General features: G+C 36.9%; 1 protein-coding gene across 1 annotated transcript in view; it reads right to left on the reverse strand.

Annotated features, from left to right (window-relative positions):
- The window catches only part of CYP7B1 (cytochrome P450 family 7 subfamily B member 1), a 168,550-nt gene that overhangs the window by 12,589 nt on the left and 132,008 nt on the right, over window positions 1-23,953 (reverse strand). The window contains exons 2-5 of the mRNA XM_081069920.1: window positions 19,765-19,901; window positions 11,448-12,032; window positions 10,763-10,969; window positions 312-487 (exon numbers count right to left, since the gene is read on the reverse strand). Coding sequence (XP_080926046.1) covers window positions 312-487; window positions 10,763-10,969; window positions 11,448-12,032; window positions 19,765-19,901 — 1,105 coding nt within the window. The remainder of the gene's footprint in view (window positions 1-311; window positions 488-10,762; window positions 10,970-11,447; window positions 12,033-19,764; window positions 19,902-23,953) is intronic.

Below are 23,953 nucleotides of genomic sequence, written 5' to 3' on the forward strand. Positions count from 1 at the left end.
AGAAACATAATTTTGTCCTAAAAGTAATCATGGTCAAGGTACAATGTCCATTTCATTTGAAGACCCTAGCATTGAGTCTCATCACTGTGTTTCTACTCATAGGTCACAAAAACTTTGAAAGAGAGATCCTTAGGAAACACTTCAATAAACAGGAAAATTTTCCCATTGGAAGGAAACACAGAAGCCACGAAGCCATCTCAGATCCCATTTGGAGCAAGGCAGCAAAAGGAAGAGACAGAGAGATCATGAGGGAGAGTATCTAAGGAGTATCTAAGGAGTAGCAATGACCAGCTTAATTAATGTTTGGTTACCTCTGGAGCTTCAAAGACTTCAGGGTCCTGGTGCAAGACTGCAGGAAAGATGGCTATCAGGTCTCCCTTGCGCAGAAAGTAGTCCGCGGTCTCTGAAGGTAGAGTCAAATCCTCTTCAACATAACGAATGATGCTTGAAAATGAGCATAGTCGTAAAGCTTCGAGAATGGTGCTCTCTGAAGGTAACAAGCAACAGCTTCTTAAAATCTGACTGCTCCCGAGGAGTGCCCGCCATTTGCCATTAAAGCTCATCACCAATAGCTTTGATTGAAAAGGAAACCCTTTCCTAATCAGATCCACCGAGCACCAAGATGGAGGCCATGGTAGCTTTGCATGGCCAGAGAAAAGAGGGGGCGGATGAGACAGCGCTGGCCTGGCCTCAACACAGCTTGGGGGCATTTCACAGACAGAAGGCAACAACACTGCAGTGCTTGGGCAGGCAGTGATTAATTAGGATTTTCGCAGGAAGGAATGGTTTGCAAGAGGGCAATGCTGTGTTACGGGTATACCCATTGCAAATTAAAACCATATCCCAGTTAAAGTCCGCTGCTGGTGGGTTATGTCACCACCCTTCAAAACAGCTATACCTTTAACACCAGGCTCAGGCATTTCATAACCATTTAGGCAGTTAATAGTAAAGTAATTGTAGTAGTGCTTTCTGAGACAGCTGAGCACTTAATTTCTTTTATGCTAGCTGTAAATAAAATGTGAGTCAGCATGTGCTGGAAAAATTTTAAAGGGAAACTACTTTTATAGGATTCAAAAGAAAACCCTATTTCCCACAGCATCCAGTGAAAATAACAGCCACCATCATAACATGGAAAATTCCAGAAGCTGAAATGTCCTTGCTTTCCCAGTGGCCTTCACCTTTTGCTCCTAGCACGACAGATTTTATGGCTAATTTCCGGCAATTTATCCTGGCAGTTTGAGGAGGAATTCCTTTGGGAATAATATGCATAATTTGCATAAATCATTCTGATAGCACGCAGCTCCTGTCGAGGTCTGCGTCTCTGCCTTCATAATCAAAACTGACTATGTTTCCACCAGCGTGAATGGGTCCTAGAACATAAAGCTTGATTCTTTCTAATCAGCAATGTGAAAAAGAGCTCCAAATTGAGTGTTTTTCCCCCTTCACATGGTAACAAATGGTTGTGTTTATGGCTTGCAATGTAGAATCTCTCTCTCTCTGTCTCTCTTTCACACACACACACACAGACACAGACACAGACACACACACAGAGCCCGGTTTCCTAATGTTCAGCAAAACTCTGAAACATAGTAGGTACCCACTTATTAGATTACAGAGGCAGACTGGTCAGTGAGAGCTTGCATCAGCCACAAAGTAAAAACAAATGCTATTTCACTCAAATTTAAATCTATGCACAGCTTGCATAGTGATATCAAGTAGCTTTGGGTGCCTTCTCCCAGGAGGTTTCTCCTTAAGTGTGCATTTGTCTAAAGAAATGAGGCTGTGGCCAACTCTGTGTGGCCAGTGTGGTGATTCAATGTGACATACAGTGAAGCTGTGCATATTCTTTTGGACTGCCTTCGTTATTATAATCAGGCAGAGTCAAATCGGTTTGTTGGTGATAAGGCCAGGAAAGAACTTTGGTTTTGGAACATGGACTCTACTGCAAATAGCCACAAGGCACCTGACACGCCGGATTTTAGCTGGCAGGACACCAGAGACCAACATTTCTACGGGGAAAAGCAAGGGCCAGCTTCCCTGTACTGCTGCGGGCTCTGCTGGGTCAAGAGCAGCATAGCATCATTTTAGCGTGTGGTGTGAAATGGTAGCTGACATATGTCGCAGTGCTGTTCACCCAACAAGTCCAGTAGAGGTGTGGGAAGAAGAACTACAAAAACAACATAATTGTGGGGTGGCTGCTGTGACAGGGTAGGCATCTAACAGTCCAAATAACACAGTCACATCTGATGGGCTGACCTGCTCACGGGAAGCATGGCAGCTTGCGCCCATTGCAGTATCACAAATGACAACTGGACAAGCATATCTTATGCAGAAGTTAATCACAATAATGGAGCACAAAGTGTGGCTTAGTGGTCAGATCGTAAATGACAAATCTGTTTTACCTTCCAGTACCAGTTATGTGTGCAAGATGAGGTTGGCTCTCACTCTGAGCGATCATGCCGATAATCATTAGACGACAAAAGTAATGAGCTTCATTATTATTAGCCATGGAGAGTGGAGTGGGGCTTCTGTGGCTCTGTGTTGCCACGTACAGACACAAAAGCCAGCAGCTTTTCCACCAGCCCCGTAAGAATACAGGCAGAGCTATATGTTGAGAAGCATGACAACTGCACACTAAAAAAATAACACACAGAAAACAAACTGCAGCTTCTACTTGTAGTTGTCATAGTTGGGCAGATACCAGCCAGTGCCACTGACAGACCAGCTGGGCCCTGGGAGGACTTCCATGCTGCACCAGGAGGTACAGTAAATTATCCTACACGGTACAGCAACATCTGTTTCTGTGCTAGTGCCGAACAAACAAGGCAATTTAAAACATACCAAGGGATAACCAAGCAACAATTGAACATGACCCTCATTTTTCCCCCTTCTCACACACGAGGTGCTAAACTTCATCGTGCAAGCATTCCACCAAAGAGCGGCCAGGTTGGTATTTGATAAGGTGTTGTCAGAGAGATTTTAACATATTGCCAAAATGGAAAGAAAAAGCTTATAGTATTGTTATTCTTAGAATCTTCCTTCCCCCATCTATCTTTATTTCTTTTATGCCAAAGCTAGCACTCAGTTCTCAATTCGCTCTAGAATTAAAAAAAAAAAAAAAAAAAAAAGACTTTCCATATACTTATAAATATTCAGTCTTTAAACCTAATTTGCTATACTTAGTTCACATGCCTTCAAGCATTTGTCTTCCAATTTCCACTGAATAAATGCGTACTAATGAGAACTAGAGCAAGCTGCTGAGGCAAAGCTGGGTGACTTGGGTCTGGCCTGCCACCAGCTTGTGATAGGCGGGCAAATTGAGTTAAAATGAAAAGTCTTGTCAGCTGAAATTCAACATGGTAGCCAAACAGCAAGCTGTCAATCATTCCAGCCAAAACAAGGGACTGCAGGTAATAAAAGGTCATTGTGATCATTAGTGCACTTGGCTTTCACATGCAAGTTAATTTTAATTAAACATGATTTCTATCTGTAAATGTTTTATAAAACTTATTGTGCCTAATGGATTGTTAATTTATACTAACATTTTGCAGGTAATAGGACCCTCTATTTATTAAATGCACTGCAGAAAAATGGCTATCAAGAATGCAAATATTTGGGGGATAGTTTACACCAGGCACTGCAAGGTGCCAATTGCAATGGTGATTAAGATAAGGCTGCCTGTGTTTTATTAAGAACTGAGCTTTACTGTCCAGTATTACAGGAGGAAAGTGGATTACCAAATCCCCACAACCAGCTTACAATTCAGGGCCTGCATTACCTTCTTCACCTGGCTAGGGAAGATTTGTTTCTCTTTAGGATATAAAAATATTCTGATTCACTATCCGTTGTACGCCAAAAGCTGGGCAATGTGTTGAGCTAAGATGCTTTATAAGGTAACTGTGAAGGAAAAGGGCAAATGAAAGGAAACGCTGGTAGAAAAAGGGCACACACACTTTCTCTTTTACCCTCAGATCTCAATTCTGGCTGTAGTAATTGACAGATGATTGTCATTTGCAGATTTAAAGCACTGAAGCAGCATAGGACTATCAATAATGCATGTTACAATGCAAACACAAATAAGTACATCCAAGTTTCTGCCTCACACTTAGGCCATGTCTGTATATGTGGAATGAATGTACTGTGACATGGCCAGGCTGTTAATTTGGGTCATCTTCATGATTGGTGCAGACTGTCATACTATCTGATTAGCCATGGTGATCAGTGGATGGCAGAGATGGCTGGAGTGAAACGAGCACCTGGGTGGGTTTGGAAGATGGTAGATAAGAAACGGGGAGAAGGGGACCTGAAGGTAGTGTGCTCTAGCAGGCGAGGAGAAATGGAGCGAGGGTCCAGATTTGTGCACTTTTTTACATAACTGCCTTCAAGACAGGTGAGAACGTAAATCTGAAATTGTAATGATTAGATACTATGAAGTAAAATAATTAAGTTTTGTCTCAACAATTGTATATTTTAAGTAAAGTTAAAAATAAATCTGAATTGGAATGGATGCCTACTTTCTGCATTGCACCCATGGCCTTTGGGTTACTGCTAAAATATAAAAATGTAAGTTCAACGTTCATACAGTCGATGAACGTTTATTCAGGTAATACTCCGCTGAGGGCACTGGGCCACTGGTCCTGGTGGAAGAAGAGAACACAGCATGTGGATTTGGCCTTCAAGGACACTGCAATCTAAGTAGTTCAAAGTTGGAAGGTACATATAAAAGGAATGCTGCCCAAGCACCTAGTGAAGTTGTACAATTTCTGATCGAATAACTCCAACGATGGCATTCAGAAAGTCCATTTTAGGAGCAAGTTACTTTTTGTACTGAGCTGAAGTTTTCCTCTCTTTAACTTCTACCCTTTAGAAAACACAAAGGCAAAAAAAAATTCTAATTCATCTTCCACATAACAACCCTTTAAAAATATTTAAAGACAACGATGATGTCATTTTAAAATTGTATGTCAGAGGTGATATTCCCTTTAGTCTTTTGATATCCTAAATGAGTTCAATTAGTCAGTGTGCCCCTAAAATGAGACAGAACTGGGTGGAAAAGTACTTCAGGTGGAAAAGAAGGGAGGAACTATTTTTTCTGCTCTAGATACCATACTTCTATTAATATTTTATCGGAGGCAGAGGAGCAACAGATTTTTGAAATAATAACACCAATGGCTTCTCTTAAGCTTTTGATATCCCAGAGGTTATCAGCACTGGCTGTCTATTAGAATCACCTGAGACGGTTTCATAATAAAAATAATATTAATAATAATAATAATAATAATAAATGTTCCATCCCAGATGAATGGAATCAGAATCACTGCATTAACTAAAACCTTTAAATTAGTAGTTTTAAATCTTGGCCAGATTTTCAAGCCATCAGCCTGCACTTCAGGCCAATGAAAGCAGAACCCCAGTGGGTGGGAGCAGGAATGAGTATTTTCTGACGCTCTGCAGATGATCCCAGTGAGGAATCCAGGCTGAGAAGCATCACGTCAAACCCTTTTCTGCTCAGCTGTACGTTTCCGTATCCTATTCTTCTGCAGTTGATTTTTAGACATAAGTACAATAATATGCATCCTCATGAAGTTTCCTTTTCAATCCTTTCAACTCCTGCTTCCAGCATTCATTATATTATCTAACTCTCTCAGCTTTGTGTTGAGCTGAAAATTTGGTAAACATCCAAATCAGTGTTTTTCCCTTTTGAATCAATGTTTCCTTATATTATGTATAAAAATCTCACTATCTAATTTCTGGTGCACTCCTTTATGGTAGATGACTCTCTCTTCTAGCTAGAAGCTAGAAGCTTCTAGCAGGATGTAGAATTTATACCTCTTGTATATCCACCCCCTAGAAGAGAGGATTTTGTTCAACTTTACTGTTGTCTAAACTATGTATCCTTCTAATTTGTCAAACACACAATTGTTTTATAATATTAAATGAGCTTTTTCAAAACAATACTCACAACTGTGCCAAATATAGCACACTAAGATGTTAAAACAAGGGAAACTGTGTGTCAGGTGTATATGGGAACTCTATGATCTTTGTCACTTGTCCCTAAATCTAAACCTATTCTAAATTGAAAAGTTTATTTTTACTTAAAAAAGAAAACCCACAAAATTTTGATGTGAACCTCTAGCCCCAATATCATGCTCAAACCCAACTACATTTGAGAATTAGTGACACATATTGTAAAACACAGTGGTCAAGGTCTCTGGTACATCTCTAGAGCATTTTCCCCTGAGGTGACAGTGTTTATGTTTGCACTGAACTTAGACAGACCTGGCATCAATTCCTGGCTCTGCCACTATCTAGTTGTATGATGTGGGGTGGTTAACTAATCGTTCTGAACCTTGTTACCCAATACTTAAATGAAGATAATAATACTTGAGGATGAAATAAATTAATACCGTGTTTCCCCAAAAATAAGACCTAGCCAGACAATCAGCTCTAATGCGTCTTTTGGAGCAAAAATTAATATAACACTGGATCTTATATTATATTATATTACATTATATTATATTATATTATATAACACTGAGTCTTATAGTAAAATAAAACCGGGTCTTATATTAATTTTTGCTCCAAAAGATGCATTACAGCTGATTGTCCGGCTAGGTCTTATTTTCGGGGAAACACAGTATATATAAAGCAGTTAGCACAGTGCATGCCACATAGCAAAATAATGATCATTAATATTGTCATTCTTACTGTCTCATCCTGAAATTAAAAATACAGTTACCTCAATCATCATCTAGCTCAGATTTTCAGATCTCGTCCATGAGCATAGCATGCCTGGCTTTGTTGAATCGAGATACAGAGAATCCCTTTCCCCTCTCAGTTTGCACAATGAAAATGGACTCTAATGATTCTGGTATCAGACAGGTCTGAGGGAAAGGCTGTGTGTGCACAGAAAACCCAAATTAAAGTCCAGCTCTCTCCTTTACCTCTATGACCTTAGGCGAGTGATTTAGCACCCTGAGAATTTTCTCATCTGTAAAAATAATGACAAAATAATAGCTGCCCTAGTCCCTTTGTAACCTGGTGAAGATCACATGAAACAATAAAGTCAATAAAATTTCTCTGAACTATTGAAATCAATAGATTTAATATGAATTATATTGAATAATCATTATTATTTGTTATTAAAGACTATTTTTTCCAACTAATTATTCCTTTCTGTTTCTCCACCCCAACCCCAACTGCTCACAAAAAAATGGGGCTAGAAGTCTTTTCTAGAATGTAGCTGGAGAACCACTCTAAGCTCTTAATTCTAGAGTTACTAGAATATATGATCTCCTCTTTCCAAAAAGTATTACAAATTTTACAGAACCCTAGCTTTACAGCACCTCCTTTTATCCCTCACTTGGACCATATGTGCAACTTTTCATTTTCAGAATAAGTAATTGAACAAAGTTGGGTGCCTGCAATTCACCTGAGTGGCTCAGGAGTTATACTCCACTCTGCCTTATGTTCTTCTTAGAATACAGTTGCTCTTTCTATATGTACTACTCAAAAAGAGTCCTCCTGTGGGGTAAGATAGACTTGAATTTATACCAGCTTGGTTCACAAATACTTGAAAATGAAGAAAACAATATAAACATTCTAGGGATGGCATTGAAGTTAAATATCATTTTGGTGATAACAACAGATAAAATTTATTGAACCTATACTTTTATTATTTATGTATATTATTTGTGTAAACCTTGAAGAAGTAGGACTCAAGATTATTAGTTTTCCATTTATCAAAATTTCAACTTTGAGATTTTCCTCTCATTGTGTTATCTGTTCCTTTTCTCTCAGAGTTTTGCAAACTTCTGTTCTATCAACAACCCTTCCTACTGAGATCTAGGCCCCAAGTAACAGTTATCTGAACCTCATTGTATTTATTAACTTATTTTTAATTTAAATTTAATTGTGGAGACCTTTACTAAATTGATATAACATTTTAGTGAGGTCATGATGAGCAGAATCCTTACAAGTCACATAAATATACAAAAACATAAAGTTGTGTTTTTCTTTAACAGAAAAGGGTAGAATGGTTTTAAAGAAAGATTTTTGAGAGCATTGGATAAAAGCATAAATCCATTACAACCTCTTACAACAGATGATTGCTTTGGGCTTGATATTTAAAAGCCAAATCTATGTTACACATTTTAACTTTTGCTGACATTAAGTGTATATTGATGTCAGAGGAAATGTGATAGATTCGAGGCCTACAGAATTGAGCCAGGAATGTCAATAAGATATGCCCAATGACTCGCACCATATATGCCTCATTGGGCTGTCTTCTACGATCACTCTAAACAAGAGCAATCATTTTTGCTCAGGAATAAGACACCCTTTTCTATAGCTTTCTAACTTTCCTTTTCAACCTTGCTGGATAATAAATGTATGCTGACATACAACATCTCTCTCTCTAAAAAAAAATTATTTTCTCTTTGCTGTACTACTAACAAAATTCTCTGACCTGGTTAAAACAAAACAAAACAAAACAAAATGCAATATTCATTTCATCCTTGTGATCTTTTTGCTTATAAAAATAAAAATTCAAGCTATCTCTTTAAAAAGAAATTGTACTTAGAATACCTAGAACTGTTTTCTTAAGGAGATGAGAAGAGGAAGTACATACACTCACACCATGTGTACACGGTAAGTATTTAATTCTGTAAATGTTGCCTTCCGCACATATAGTTCACGTTCTTTTGATGTACAGAAATACGGTTGAGCTGTGACTAGATGCAGAGGTTATCTGTTGTGTTACTGAGTCATAAAAATTTGCTTCACTCTGCATAAAACAGTCTATCTGGTGAAAGAAAAAATGCACACTATTTTCTAGAAGATTAACTTCTCATAATGAACGTTACTTGGCCTCTGCTGGTAACAAAGGTAGAGATGAACAGAGGTCCACCTTCTAGATGTCAGAAGGCACTGCCTCTACCCAGGTGGATTGTGGGATTGTTGTTGTTTATTTGTTGATGGTAAGTGAGCTGTAAATTTATGAGAGCGCCAAGGATGAAAATCTCTAGCTCCAGCTATGGACTTAAATGGACCCAAATTATAGCTCTGGAATTCACCATGTTTTCTGATCAAATATATTAAAACTTTTCTGCTTTAATACCACAATTTTAAAATGATCTTTTCTTTCAGCAATGAGGTTGAGAGTAAAAGGAAAGTTGATGAATTTAAACCAAATTTTTAAGAATAATAACTGTCTATGGAAAAAAGAAAAACCCCACATATTCCTTGAAGTTTATTTGCTCTACTTTCCAGTATAAATCATCTGATTCATAAAATGCAATTGAAATTACTTGACTATATGGGAAATGCAACCTTCATCTTCACAGAACCATAAATCTCCTGCTCAGAAAATTCCATGTATCCCTGTAAAGGCAACTACCCAGAACTTTATGCAAATTTTGTGCATTTGTCCCCCACTAATTCTCAAAAGAAAAAAATTGCATTTTAATAGCATTGGGATTATTTTCTTTCTCCATGCAAATATAAAGTTACTTTGATAATATATGGCAAAAGCAGCAAACTATACATTTTTCCTAATTGACTGAACAAGCTATCCAACTGCCATTACAAGGTAAGCTTCCTGCTATCGCCTCTGATGGGTTTTATCCTAACCAGTGGGAACAATCTCTTAGGCCATTCTTCTTAAGGCCAACTGGTGGTCAGCACTGAGCAACACCGGTAGGGCCTTTGCACCCAGAAGGTCCCACCAAAAAATCTGGAAGATATTTAAAAGATAAAAAAATGGAGGCCAATATGGGCTAAAATACCTAAATTGTCAAAGAAGTGAAGCAACAGAGATACATCAAGACTTACTCCTACCAAGTCCAAAGGAACTTGGTATATTGTATAGTAAAGGATACCATAAGATGAAAAGGCAATATAGAAGGAATGGAGAATAATGTATTGATATGAAATTTAACTCTAAGAAGTAAAGTTCACCACATAAAGATAGTGGTCTTATCAAAACCACTAAAGGAGAATGCAATCCACTGTCATCAAAAGCTCACGTCACTGGCATACAAAGGTGTTAGAAACAGAAAAAAAACTTAGTCACTCTGGACCAAAAATGTACTTAAAATAGTGACCATGGGTGTATCTCATGAGTCAGTGAATATTTTACAAAACATTGACATTTCACATGGAGTAATTTGTAGTTGTTGCTTTTTCTTTTCCTTTCTTCCCTCCCTTCCTTTTTCTTCCCTTTCCCCCGAAGCGTGTTTAAATCATGAACTTCCAGTGGAAATCACTTGTATTACATTTTTGAGAATCATACACTCCAAGCTGTATAAAACATCCTTATCTCTGCATAAAAATACAGACACCATTTTAGGGTAGAATAAATACATTTTGTACATAAGTTGCATTTCTGAAATACTTTCTTTTTCAAGCCCCAAATACTTTTCCTGTCAAGACAGAGCAGCAGTGTTTGGAAAGCATTAGCACTCCAACAGATGCTCAAAATCAAACGACTTAATAGGCAGAAACTTTTTTTTCTTCAAATAATTGCAAAGCTTTGGTCTAGCCTTTTGCATACCTTGCATAGTTAATTGCCTAGGCCTTCATGTTTACATGCAATGAAAGTATCTACAGCTATAAACTACATAATTTATAATTGATGTAAATGGGTGTTATTATGTCAATTAGGCAGCTGTGTCCTCCACCTCTTGGTAAACAGCTTTGAGTGATAAACTGAGTTTGCAGAGAAGTAACCTTCTTTTCTTCATAACAGATAAAAATAAATTACCTAGGTAGACCAGGCTGTCCAATTGTTCTCTGGTGAGGTGGATGGAAAATCCAGACCCTTGCTTTTGACCTGTTGACTGCAGCAAATGGTCAATTTCATCACGCAGCACTGCCATAGCTTCTGGGTGCCGTAGAAGGTAATACATCGCCCAGAACATAGCTGGAATAGTGTTCGCCACAGAGGCCCAGAGAAAGCCTAAATGATGTGCTGGGAGAAAATAAGTGAAAAGGAAGATTAATAGCATTTATTACACTGATTAGATTTGCAGTGTGCTAATTAAAAGATGTTAGGACACAGACCCAGCCAAGGATCAGTGCATGCTAATGAGGACCAATAGGCTTCTGAAGTCTAATTTTCTGCTTAATGAGAATAGTTTAAAATGTAATGTGTGTGTGTGTGGGGGGGATGTGGGGAGGTGGGGGATGAGATAAGAGGAGTAAATGCAGCTTAGTTATACTCTCTCTCATTATCACCATTAAGTATCTTGTTTTACCACCTCAGCAAAAAAAAAAAAAAAAAAAAAAAAATCAATTACCACAGAGGGTTGTTTCAGAGTAAAACATTTTATCATTAGCCAATTAGAAAGAGCATAAAAATTTTCAAGGTCGCCATTTTGTCTTTTTATTTCAAAGGTCTAATGTAAATTATTCTGTTTTAAATAAGTAATCCTTCAGAAATTTCTTACCTCCTATTTCAACGTCCTTGGATGTATAGTATTTCTCCAGGATACCTTGCCTCATTTGAACAACTTCTGACCATCCCTGTATTTTAGCTAACTTTTCTGATGTCAAGCATTTTATGAGTTTCTTCTGAATAGACTTGGTGTTTCCTAGAAGCTCAATAGGTACGTCTGATATTAAATGTGCGAATTTGTTATCGAATTTTAAAAAATCTTCTTTAAGTTCAGTGATAAGTTTTTTCCTATCAGCACCAAGGAATTTGCCATATATGGTTGTAAATGTAGCCTCAAATACAGCTGAGGTGCAGAATGTCAACAGGTGTGTCACGTCCCAATTTGTGGTTTTAAATAGTTGCTGTTCAAAGACTTCCTGTAGATTCCGCATCATGTTGTCCATCAGAATGTCCAACGATTTCCCTTGTAAAAGTTGATAGCAGTCACGAAGTTCATTGTTGAGCTCACTGGTCATGAACTTGCGGATGGAAAATGCTTTCCTTATTATATTCTTACTAAACATTTTAAAGCTTAATTTGTGATTTTTCATCACGAATGGGTACTGGTAAGGATCCAGAATAAACGTTATGTACTTTCCTAAAAGAAATGAGAAGATGAGCTCATTTGGTAGCAAAACAAACAGCCCACCCCCACAATTTGAAACAATTTTAATTAAAATTACAAAGATCTTAATAACTGCTATCTGGAAAGGTGCAAAGCTCAATAAAAATCCGTTTCATTCATACATGTTTCTTTTTAAAATGGAAAAGGGTGGGAAAAACTCTAGAAGCTTGAAGTTAAAAATCCTGAAATTCTTAATGACTTTTTAAAAGATAGTGTACTCTTCAAATTTTTATTTTAACTAAGTACCCAAATATCTAAATTACCCTTTAAATATTCTCACAATCCCCTGACTTAAACACTTTTCATACTTCTTCTCCGTTAACACAAACAAAACACAAACAAACAAATCAAATTGTTCAGATGACATTCCATTATTGATTATTTATTTACACTTCATGAAGAGCTTTTTCATACTTGGTAGCTTTAGTTGGATATAATCATTTTAACTCAAATAAATGAAGATGTGGTATGAAGTAGGTACTCACAAATGAATGCCTAATTCAACTCTAATAACAAACCACAAATGCCAGCATTTTCATTTTTATAGATGAGAAAATAGTGGCTCAAGGAGATTTAGTAAAATGTCCAAGGTCACGTTCTGATTTGTAACTGAAATAGGATTCCCAATTAGAAACTGTTCATTCATTCATTCATTCATTCATTCATTCATTCATTCATTCATGTATTCATTCAAAATTTATTGAGATATAGACACTTGGTTGGATCTCTTTCCTCTTGAGGCATAAAGATGCAAAAAAAACATTGTAGCATATGGATAGTGATATAGAGAGTGGAATTTGCTTCACTCTGCTTTCAGGAGTTATCAGAAAGTGTTCTTAGAGGTGGTGACATTTGATCTTCTCATATATCAGTGTTGTCCAACCTTACCCGATTGAAAGACTTAGGGTACTGGTTAAAAATACTGACTCCTGCCTCTGATTCATAAGGGTTGGCAGTGGGACCCTACAAGTTTCTATTTTTGACAAGGGCCTCAAGTGTTTCTTATAAGAAGGCACATTGAGGAACAGTCATCCTATAGTCTGCCTCTCAAAACCAGCAGGAACCTGTGAGAGTTCCTAGCTCCTCCTCTTTCTTTGCCCCCTCCTCAGGCATTTACAGTTTAAAAAGCTGAAGAAAGTCCAGAGAGGTGAAGGGCCAAGATCTTGCTGCCTGTATAGTGGCAAGAAGTCACCCACTCCCCATGCACTTTCCTTTCCGAACAAAGTGCGAATTTTTCTCCCACTAGAGTACTGATTTAATTATACTCCTTCTAATTATACGTATGATGGAGACAGTATTCAATAATAGCACCTACTATGTCTTTCCTTTCCAAGAACACACATGACGTTTAGATGCTGCTACACTTTAATGCCTATTTATTGTGCTCTAGAAAAACAATATATAATTAGACATGAATTATTTAAGATCATCTACACTTTCCTCTTCACCTCATCATTCCTCTGTGTGTGTGCATGTATTTGCGGGTAGCTTTCTTAGATGAATAACTTCTTATTTGTTATTTATGATAACTACAATAGCATCACAAAACTTTAATAAAGTGGGCCAATCTAGGAACGAGGGTAAAGCTAGAAATGACTACTTATTCTGGCCTGATCCCAAAGCTGTATCTACAAAATAAATTCATGTTTTCCCGCCCCCTGGGGAGAGGAAAAAGGACTCAACTGCATTTGGGCATATTTTATGACACCTGCTTTCCCATAGAATCTTAATTAATTACAATTTCCAGCATATGTCTGACAAATAATTGAAAAAAATAGTTAATTCTCTTATTTTGCAAATGACAATTTCAGGCAAAACTGTGTATTTTTACAGGTGGTGGGTGTGTCAAATTTTTCCTCTTTCACTACATGAAAGGATTTTACTCAATATCTTTAGAGTTATTTTAAATGTGTCACTAAAGTTCAGAGAATGTATAAAACGTTCAGTTTGTAAAACACAACTTTTAGAGAATATCTTTAATTTTTCCTATGCACTTTCTACATTCATCAAAATCTAAGTGGAAAGGCAAAACTGTATTCAGTCATGACAGCACAAGCTACTGACCACTGGCCTGCTGAAGGAGAAGCTGTATGCACGTTAGAGTTTTTGTCTTTAATTCATCAATAAAATATACACACGTTTTAAGAAATGTTAACACTTTGGTCAATGTTGCTCAACAGTAGTTCGCCATAATCAGAAGAGTCTGGACGCTGATGGTAACCACTTTGAGCACCTCTTGTAATTGCAGAAGTCAAACGTGACTTGTATCGTCTTTTGTTATCGGTATATATTGAGTATTACAATTTTAATACAGTCTTTTCCTTTCTTAAAATGTGTATACGTTTTTTTGGTCACCTGTATATTCCTTCTCTTTTTCTTTTTCTATCTCTCTTTGGGGGTGAGGATAGTGGAAGAAACTATAAAGTTAATTTCAAATAAAAGGAATATAAGCTAAATGTGGAAAAACTGATTTTGGTTTGTAACCATTATTAATAATTATAAAAACAAGCAGTTACTGCATATAGGCTCTTTGTTTTAAAAATCATTACTGTTCAGTTTAGAGCAATCTGTTTACAGGTAAAATTCTCATTCGTCTCAAGGCTCTTTACATTGTAGGATCTGTATTTTCTCTTTCTCATTCTTATTTTAATTTTCTTCCACATCAAGGCATTGTGTTTTATCTACTGTCTTTCTGAGTAAGATGTGGATTGCTTTAAAAGTAGATGTTTTGATTTTCTGGATTTTGCTTTTCAAGTGGGTTTGGAAGTACTAATAACCCTGGAGATGTTAGCTGGCTTTCCAACTTCTAATCTTCAGTATAAACAATTTAAGCTAAGTTTTCCAAAATTAATATTAATTTAAACCATCTGTCTACCATCTGCTAATGTGCGATGCAAAACCAGAGTTCTTTGTAATCTTTAATCAGACAGTTAGGAAAACACGTATACATTCATAAACTGAATTTAAATTTCTTAACAAAGGAGATCTGAAAAGTTATTCTGAAGGCCATGTATCCTTGGAGCAAAATTAACTTTTCCTCCAGTGTGATTTTATGTAAATGAATGCCAAGTGTCAACAGGCAAGTTTCCTATTTCACAAAGATCACAGGCAGAAACAATATCCTTTGCCATGTTTTCAAATGAAAAAAGAATGCTGTCAGCAGTTGATATAAAATATTGATTGAAAGAATTTCGGAGTTTGCATTTGTCTAAAATATAAATGTCAAAATGGGGCTGACTTCTGATATATATATATATATATACATATATATATATATATATCTCATATATCTGATGTATATATATATATCTGATATATATGTATATATATACACACACACATACACACACTTATATTCATCCTTTTCAGCAGTAAATTTGAATTTGAAATAGGGTCAAGATTTTTAATGTCTTCTTTGCCAATAATTTCATTCTCTTCCCTTTTTAGGAGCTTAAGGGCCTTAAGATACTAACTCGAACATTCCTATGTAACCTGTACACAATCCTTTACTAACTCACCAGCCTTCTCACTTCCTTCAAAACTGCTTCCTTCAGCAAATGAAGCTACATGATGCAAAGTATGTCAGTAAATGTTAAAGAAAACAAATTAGGTCTTCCACATGGACATCTCATATATATATAAGAAGTTTGACATCTGGACTATTATAAATTGAACTTTGATGTTTTCATTTCAGATAGTTGGTACTTTACAGACACATACCCATGGGAATTCAGGACAACTATTTGACTCTTTGGAATAGAAATGTCCAGTCAACAAATATGAGATAAATTTGAATATTAAAGAAATTTTCCACAACTATAAGCTTTTAATCTCCATGTATAGCTGGTTCTTCAATAGAATTTTTTTTTAAATCTCAAGTTGAAAATATTAGTTGGAGGAGCGGAATATGAACTAACTTTTTCTTTTATGAGGATGACCACATTACATAGTCTCCCTCTTATTAGAGAGATTTCACTGGCTGTTGACAATGACGTTCAATGGTGCTTCACTGGGATGACATCTAGGGAAAATGATTCGGCTGAACCACCACACAAAACCAGTTAGAGAACTATTTTCTGCAACAGGTCATGAATTTACGTGGTTTCTCATGAAAAGATGTACTTTTAAATTTCTTTATTAAGATGACATCCATGCCCTTGAGCCCTTTTGGGATGACAATCATTTGCTCATCATGTAAGAACATACACTCACTGCAATCATGTTATGGGACAAGGGTGGAAGACTCTGTGTTCCTCACTTCACATTTTTCAAATGAGCTATTTCACATATGGATGATTAGAACCATACACATTAATAGGATATCTTGAAAGGAATTTATTCAAACTCTAGTAAGAAGCCAAAGAGAAGCAGTATACATATTTAACTGTGGTTGTCTACTGCTGAGTTCAAACATATAACCATGGTCAAATGATTTAGACATTAGAAATTCAGCAAGCTTCTCAGTGCCTAAGACTAAGATATCAAGTATCAGCAAAAATTAGTTGTTTTTTGAAAAGTGAATACAATTATTCAATTCTGCCCCAAGTTTCTGCTTAATCATCATAGGTTACTTCTGTGTAATGTATTTAAAAAGGAAAACTAAAAATTCCAATAATTTGCTGTATCTACTCATTCATTAGAACTTAAGGTTTAATTTTTTTTAAGTAAGAATGACTGTTTGTTAAAGTGAAGATTATAGCTTTATATTATGAAACCACTTAGAATATAAGTACCAGCTAAGACCTTTTTTTGTACTATAGTATTTCATCAGCTTTAAGGTACTGGGAAATTCTGATCAAATATTTATTGTGACTCAATCAGTGCCAAGCTCTGGACTAAATGTTGGCAATAGAGGAGCTAGAAAATAATGAAGGGAAATAGACAAGTAAATTAGCATTAAATTCACAATTTCTTAAATGCTATGACAGAAGTGATACTGGGAGTAACAGGAGCCTGGAGAAGAAGCATCAATATAACATGGGGAGGGGAATGGTCAGTGAAGTCTTTTGGGAGAAAGTAATATATGACTATGGTCTCAGAAGATGAGTCCATGTCAGTCATCTTTTGAGGACGACTTAAAAAGAGAAGTACAATATTCCAGCAGGGAGAAAAAAAAACACAAGAGAAAACACAGAGGCACCAAAGGCCATGGTGTGTGAGGAGGAAATTTCAAACAATTGGGTGCATTAATGGTGCATTAAGCACACGGCAAGCAGTAGCAAGAGATGAGGCTGGAGAGGTGGAGCCCAGATCTTGGGAACCCTTGTAAGGGTTATGTTATATACTACAATTTCTCTCTTTCTAAGACATATAATTTTTTTTTCAATTTTTCTAAAATCACAGTGCACAACTACTTTTGGAAGAGACTTGCCAGCTGCCAGGCAAAGGAGGAAGTTGTGATGAAGCAAATACAGCCTACTTATGTGAGAACTCAACTATGCTGACAATTTCATCCAGTTGGGTCACTTTGTTTCCTAATTACATTAAAATGGTAGTGCTGAAGTGAAGTAACTCTACATACAAAAGGTAGCTTTTGATAATCAACAAAGTAATTACAGTAAGAAGAAATTACCTAAATTCTTTAAGAAAGGAACATAAAATCCTAAGTCTGGTTAGAGGAAAATGAAGGGGGCTGAGCAAAGAAAAGAAGCATGTAGAACGATGACCCAGATGAGGAATACCCAAAATCGATGAAAGAACCAGACGCTGCAGCATCAAGAGAGTGAAGGAATAGAGGGTTTCAAGAAGAAATAGGAGATCAGCATTGTCAAGCCAGGCACAGAGGTCTAGTCAGGTGAGGACCCATTATTGACCTCAGCAAGGCAGAAGCTGGTTATGCTTCGGAGGACTCTAGGAGATAAGCAACTAGAGGCAGCAAATACAGGTAACTCTCTTGAAAACTCTGGATGTCAAAGAGAAGAAAAAAGAAGTAAAAAGTATAATATTATAACTAGAAGGAAAATACAGGAGAAGCTTAAGCATTGATATAACCTAAGGTTAAGGACCCAAAAGAGAAAAAAAATGAAGATACATGCATGAGAGGAATAAATAATAAAATGTCAGCCTAAAGGAAGCAGGAAGTAAGGGTCACAGAGACAGGTAAATGGATTGTCTTGAATCGTCTTTGAAATTGGAGAAAAGGTGGTAAGGACAGTTGTGAGAGATGGCACATTTGGTAGGTGTGTGGGGATCTGAGTGAGATCATACCTGATGCCTTCAATTTTCTTAGGAAGGAAATTAAACCGTGTTACCAGAGCCCGGTGAGAGATGCCAGAATGGAACATGGCCTCTTCCTGCATTCTCAGCAGTACACTCAACAGGAAATCAGAGGGTGAAGGAGTGTGTGGATAATCTAGTTTGAGGAGATCGGTCTTTCAGAGCACGGACAGGATAAACGAAAGTCAAGAAAAGGAATAGCTAATCCAGGTAATAAACTGATGAGGAAGATTGTTTGCAAAGATGGCCATGATAAATTCTTGCTCTATTTCTACATGTGTTCCTTTGCAATGTGACTCTGCCACTCCACCCAGGAAGAGGTGGAGTCTATTTCCCTACCTGTGAATCCAGGCTGTCCTTTGTCTTGCTGTGACTGATGGAATGTGCTGGAAGTGAGATTTCGTAACATCTGACTGAGCCTAGGTCTCAAGAGGCCTTGCAACTTTTCCTCTTACTCTCTTGAAACATTAGCTGACATGGAAGGATGTCTTCTTGAGGATGAAAAAGCATATTGTCAGGGAGGTCCAGCCAGGAGTGTTAATAAGGCCACCATGGACCATCAAGCCCCGTCAGCAGCTAGATGACTCAAGCCACACAAGTCATTCAGGCAACATCAGTTGTTGTTTTAAGGCACTAAATTTGTGGGATGTTTGTTATGTAGCAATAGATAGTGACACATCTGGACAGCATGAGCCTTAAAGGAGGATGAACTAACAACATTCCTGCTTCTTTTCTTAGCCCTATGAAGTTGGGGTATGTAGTAAACTTGCTGTGTGTGTATTTTTTTCTTTTCTCTCTTGTTTTGCAAACATTTTATTGAAGGTAGAAGGATAATGACATTTCAAATTAAAAATACATTCTAGATTGGTGGTTGCTAGGGGCTCCGATGGAAGGGAAGAGGAATGAATATGTGGAACACGGGATTTTTAGGGCGGTGAAGACTATTCTGTCTGATACTGTAGTGATGGATAAATGACATTATGCATTTGTCGAAACTCAAAGAACCGCACAACACAAAGAGTGGACCCTAATGCAAACCCCAGATGTTTAATAATGTAGCAATATTGGCTCATCAGTTGTAAGAAATGTTGATATAACATGTTAATAATGGGGAAACTATGATCAAGGAAACAGGGGACATATGGGAACTCTCAGTACTATCTGATCAATTTTGTATAAACCTAAAACTGCTCCACAAAATGAAGTCCATTAATAATACATTCCAGCATTTTAAAAACCATTCATGAAACCAAGGCAAACCAAACCAAAGCGACAGTGGCAGGAGAGTGGGGTTCCTTAGGTATCCTCAAGAGTGTTCTGTAATTAATTTTTTTAATGTGAGGATCACTATATTAAAAAATATAGTTTTCTTTTGTATTAGCTCTACAAATAAAACAATAATATACAAATACTCTATATTTTGCCTAGAGAAAAATATAATGACATTAAAGAACAAGTGAGAAATTATGATATATGAAGTGCAGCTTACCTCCAAGGAGAAGAGTGAAAGTGTCCCCATGTTGCTTTTGAAGAGTTTTCATGAAACCTATGGGATCTTTCTGTAATTTCAGGGCCTGTCCAAAGTAAGGAAGCCAGCCTTTTATCAATGGAGGCTCACCAGGTCTCCTATAAGGAAAAAAAAAAAGGATAAAAGAAAATAAATTAAATCATTCTTATTTTAATACATGTGGGTTATTAATCCAGTCTAGAAGTGCATTGGATGAACTGCACAGCTTTTTTCAATTCTTTTATTCAATGACTCCTATCTCATCATAGAAATATATTTATTGAGACTCTACTATGTGTGGTTCTGGGTAGACAGTTCAATTCAGACTTTTGGTGAGCAACTTTTTAAAGAAATTATGGCTTGTAAGGGCCAAATGGCTGGTTGAAATGACAGACGCATTCTGTCAATATTTTGTGTCTGAGAGCTCTTGCTGTACTCTGGGTGTTGGATGTCAGGTCGTTATTAATAGTTCAGTGGCCATAGGAAAGCTCCTTGTTATCAGATGTTGATTTGACTGGAATTACGTCATTAGAAAAGGAGTCATTAATAATCTTTAAATTTTTTTTTATTTTTAAAATTTTTCAATTACTGTTGACATTCAATAGGCAATTAATAATCTTGAAAAATGTTTTATGTTGTTAAGAACAAAAACCTCAACATCATTCCCACAAAGTATATTTTGTTATGTTCTTTTATGATGATTTTCATTTAAACTACAAATGAATAGAAATATTTGTTAAATTTACAAGCGGTTATTAAACATATGCAGCATGTTCAATGAAACATTCTGAATTAAGAAAACAAGTTTCTTCTTTTCTGATCTCTAGGCCTAGCAAAACGAATTCAAAATTTCTTCCTAGTCATTTATTTGGTGAACTCAATCTGATTTAAAGGAAAAAAAAATTCAAAGCTATTTTATCCTAGAAGAGATTAAAACACATATTCAAGAGAACTCTGATGATTCTCTGTCCCATCTGTGCAGATGACATAGTACCTGGACGGCAACGCAGTTTGATTAATCACAAGATATTACTAGCTCAGATCTAATCAAAGATCAAGATTATGATCATACTCTTGTATGATCATACTTTTTGTAGCTAGATGAACGCTATCAGAAGCTTTTATTTTCCCATAACCCAACATGGTGGAATTAGACTTAAACAACAAACACCAGATCTTTCAGGGGGGGGGGGGGAAACTAAACCAAAAGAAGTCCAAGGTGTGATAGAAATAAAAGGAAGTAGGTATCAAAACTTTGCTTTCTGTTTTTAGAAGACAATTTATCTTTATACTAATTTGCAAAATGTATGCTGCTATTTAAATACATACACTCAGAAATAGGGAGACAAGAAACATTGCATAGAAATGTGTACCTTATTCTTCACCCCTTCCCGCGTATTTTCTTAAATGCAACTGTTAGCAATGGAGACTCACTTTTTTGAGAAATGTTATAAAAGAATGTGCCAAGAAAATATTGTTAACAGTTACTTTTACAGCCAAAAATTAAATAAGAGCTTGTACATATGATTGTAGAGTAGAATCCCCAAGCTAGCAACTGCCATAGTATGCAGGTTATCAATCAATGACCCTTTCAAAATTTTCAGGTGATCTAGTTTACAACATGATCTTTCAACATATTAACTCTCTTCCTTGGTCTACTTTTACTCTGTTTTGGTTAATGTTGTATTGTGACAAAGATTTTCAAAGGCTTTTTGTCATATTCTAATTTAATGCAACTAATTTCATCTTCTATGTTGTCATTTGGTTAGAAAATGCATTCTTCACAGGGTTCTGTGAGGGGTGAGGGAAGAAAATGAAGCTCAGAAATCCAGGGGATTGGTAACTTAATGGTCAGAGTTAGGGCAACACAATAGGAAGCCATTGTATTGTTAGAAAGACGAGAGGGTCATCATTTCTTACAGCTGTGCTCATTTTGGCAGCAATAAGCTTAAAACTATTAAGCACATGTCACAACTTTGCATATTTTCAGGAAAAAATATAGTGCTAGTTCAACTTATGACCCATTGAAGACAGATAACAGAAATCTGTCTTTATGAATATATTCGTAAAAATTATTTAGGGAGAAAAGACATCAACGTAATGATCCAGAAAGGCCTACTGACACCTGGGACACTACAAATACTGTGATTTGTCTCTCTCACGCTCTATGACTTCGAAAATTAAATACCCATTTCCCAGGGCTGAGTGAAGGGATAAGGTGCCCAATGTTTGTTGGGAGTGATCAAGTTCCAAAGCTTAAAAGAGATAGGTCCTGAAGCAATGATGAGTACCTAAAACAAAAAATAACAAACAAACAAATAAACGAGAACTATGGTTCATACTCCTCTTAATACCACTCAAACAATATACACTTTCTCAAATATCCTCTTCACTATTTGAGAGACTACAAGGACACATCTCAAAAATTATACAAATTAGATTTTACAAAGGTTCTCAGGGATTAAATCCAAGTTCTATGCATAAACCACTGCATCACTGCTCACAATTTCTTCCATACAAGTTGTGGGACATGTCTTGAAGTTTATGCAGTGTCAGGTACGGCCCAAATTTATATGGAAGCAAGCAGTGGAGAACAATCTAAGTACATAAAATGGCTATAAAATAGAAAAGACATTTAAGACATTTTTCTTTGGTTAAAAAGAAGCATCTAAAGTTGAAAAGCATGGGTTAACACAAAATATTTGGTCTCTAATAATAAGTGAAGTTCGTCTTTATGCTACACCTTTAGTTAAATAAAGAGGTAAGAGATTTGGCTAGGGACCTATCACACATTGTTCCCGTAGACATTAAAAGCCCAGCCCTTTCCACAGCAAAATACCCTTGTAAAAGCAATTTCTTCCTTTCTATTTTTCCTTTGGTCATTCTAGGCTAGGAGTCCAGGTTATTTCAACAACCTCAGAAGTAAGTGGTGAGAAACCTTTATACATGCATACCAATTCAGGAAAAATAAAAGTGTGTGTTGATTAAAAGTTTTTAATTTCAGAAACTACACAGATGATGAGCATGGCAGTGCCTGATTCTAATACTGGCCATTTGAACAAAGTTTATTGTTGAGCAAAGAACTCCTGCATCTGCTGTGCTTAACTTTTCCTTGACTTTGGAAGCTTGACTTAACTGTAAAATGGAATTTGCCTCCTAGTACCCCTTAGAACTGTATTCCTCAAACACTCTCTATTCCTCCACTCTTCCTGGGCTCCAGTGTGGGCATGAGGATACTGAAAAATGTCCCCATGAATCTTGATAATTGAGAATCAACATGCTCTTTGGGATACTGGGATGAGGGGACCTCTTCCAATGGATGGAAGATCCCAAAAGAGGAAGAGCGGATGGAGGATATGGCTGACTCTTGGCTACCAGCATCCTCGGTGAGATCCCTGGTGGGGCCAAGAAAACACAGAACCACATGCATTGATTCGCCGGGAAATGAGGTGGGAGTTCAAACCCATTCGGGCACTTCAGTAGCAGACGCAACCTTGGAGGACCACGCTGAAAACCTTAGCCAGGAGGTACCCTGGGAAGCCAAAAATGACCAACGTAAACATCTGCACGACAGGACTCACCAGGTCAACAGAAAAGAAGGGGAAAGGAAAATCTAAAATCTCATTTAATATTTACACAAAGGAGACTAAGTTTTAAACTAGAAGTGACTGAACTACTTCTCACTGGAAATACTCAGTGCTTTCTGCCATCAGAAGAAATAAGGACTCATGAGAAATTTGAGTTCAGTTTAGAGAAATAAAGTTACATTTCTGCACATAAATCCAGTACACTAGCTATGTAGGTGCTCAGTTTATCTGAAAAAGAGAATACTAATATACACCTTAGAGGTTTACAGTTCAGGCTAGAGTATTTGAAAGTAGCTGGCACACAGAGCAGGATTAGTTTTCCCTGATATTCAGATCTTCTAAACAGTTGCACTAAGTGGTTTTGCTTGCCCATTCTCTGCCTGAATGTTTTCATTTGTCAACCCTCCTTGCTCGTCTCTATCTTTCATGGAGTTGCTCAGGTTTGAAGGAAAAATCTCTCCATTCTTTCAATTATTGGCTAAATGAGGTTCTTAGATGCTCGGATATACATGGACGTGATAACTTCAGGTGAGACAGCAAAGACTCTATGCAAAGAGCTGACCTTCTCAGGGAAAGAACTACCT

Source organism: Rhinolophus hipposideros (assembly GCF_964194185.1).
Source record: "Rhinolophus hipposideros genome assembly, chromosome: 13".
Lineage (NCBI taxonomy): Eukaryota > Metazoa > Chordata > Mammalia > Chiroptera > Rhinolophidae > Rhinolophus > Rhinolophus hipposideros.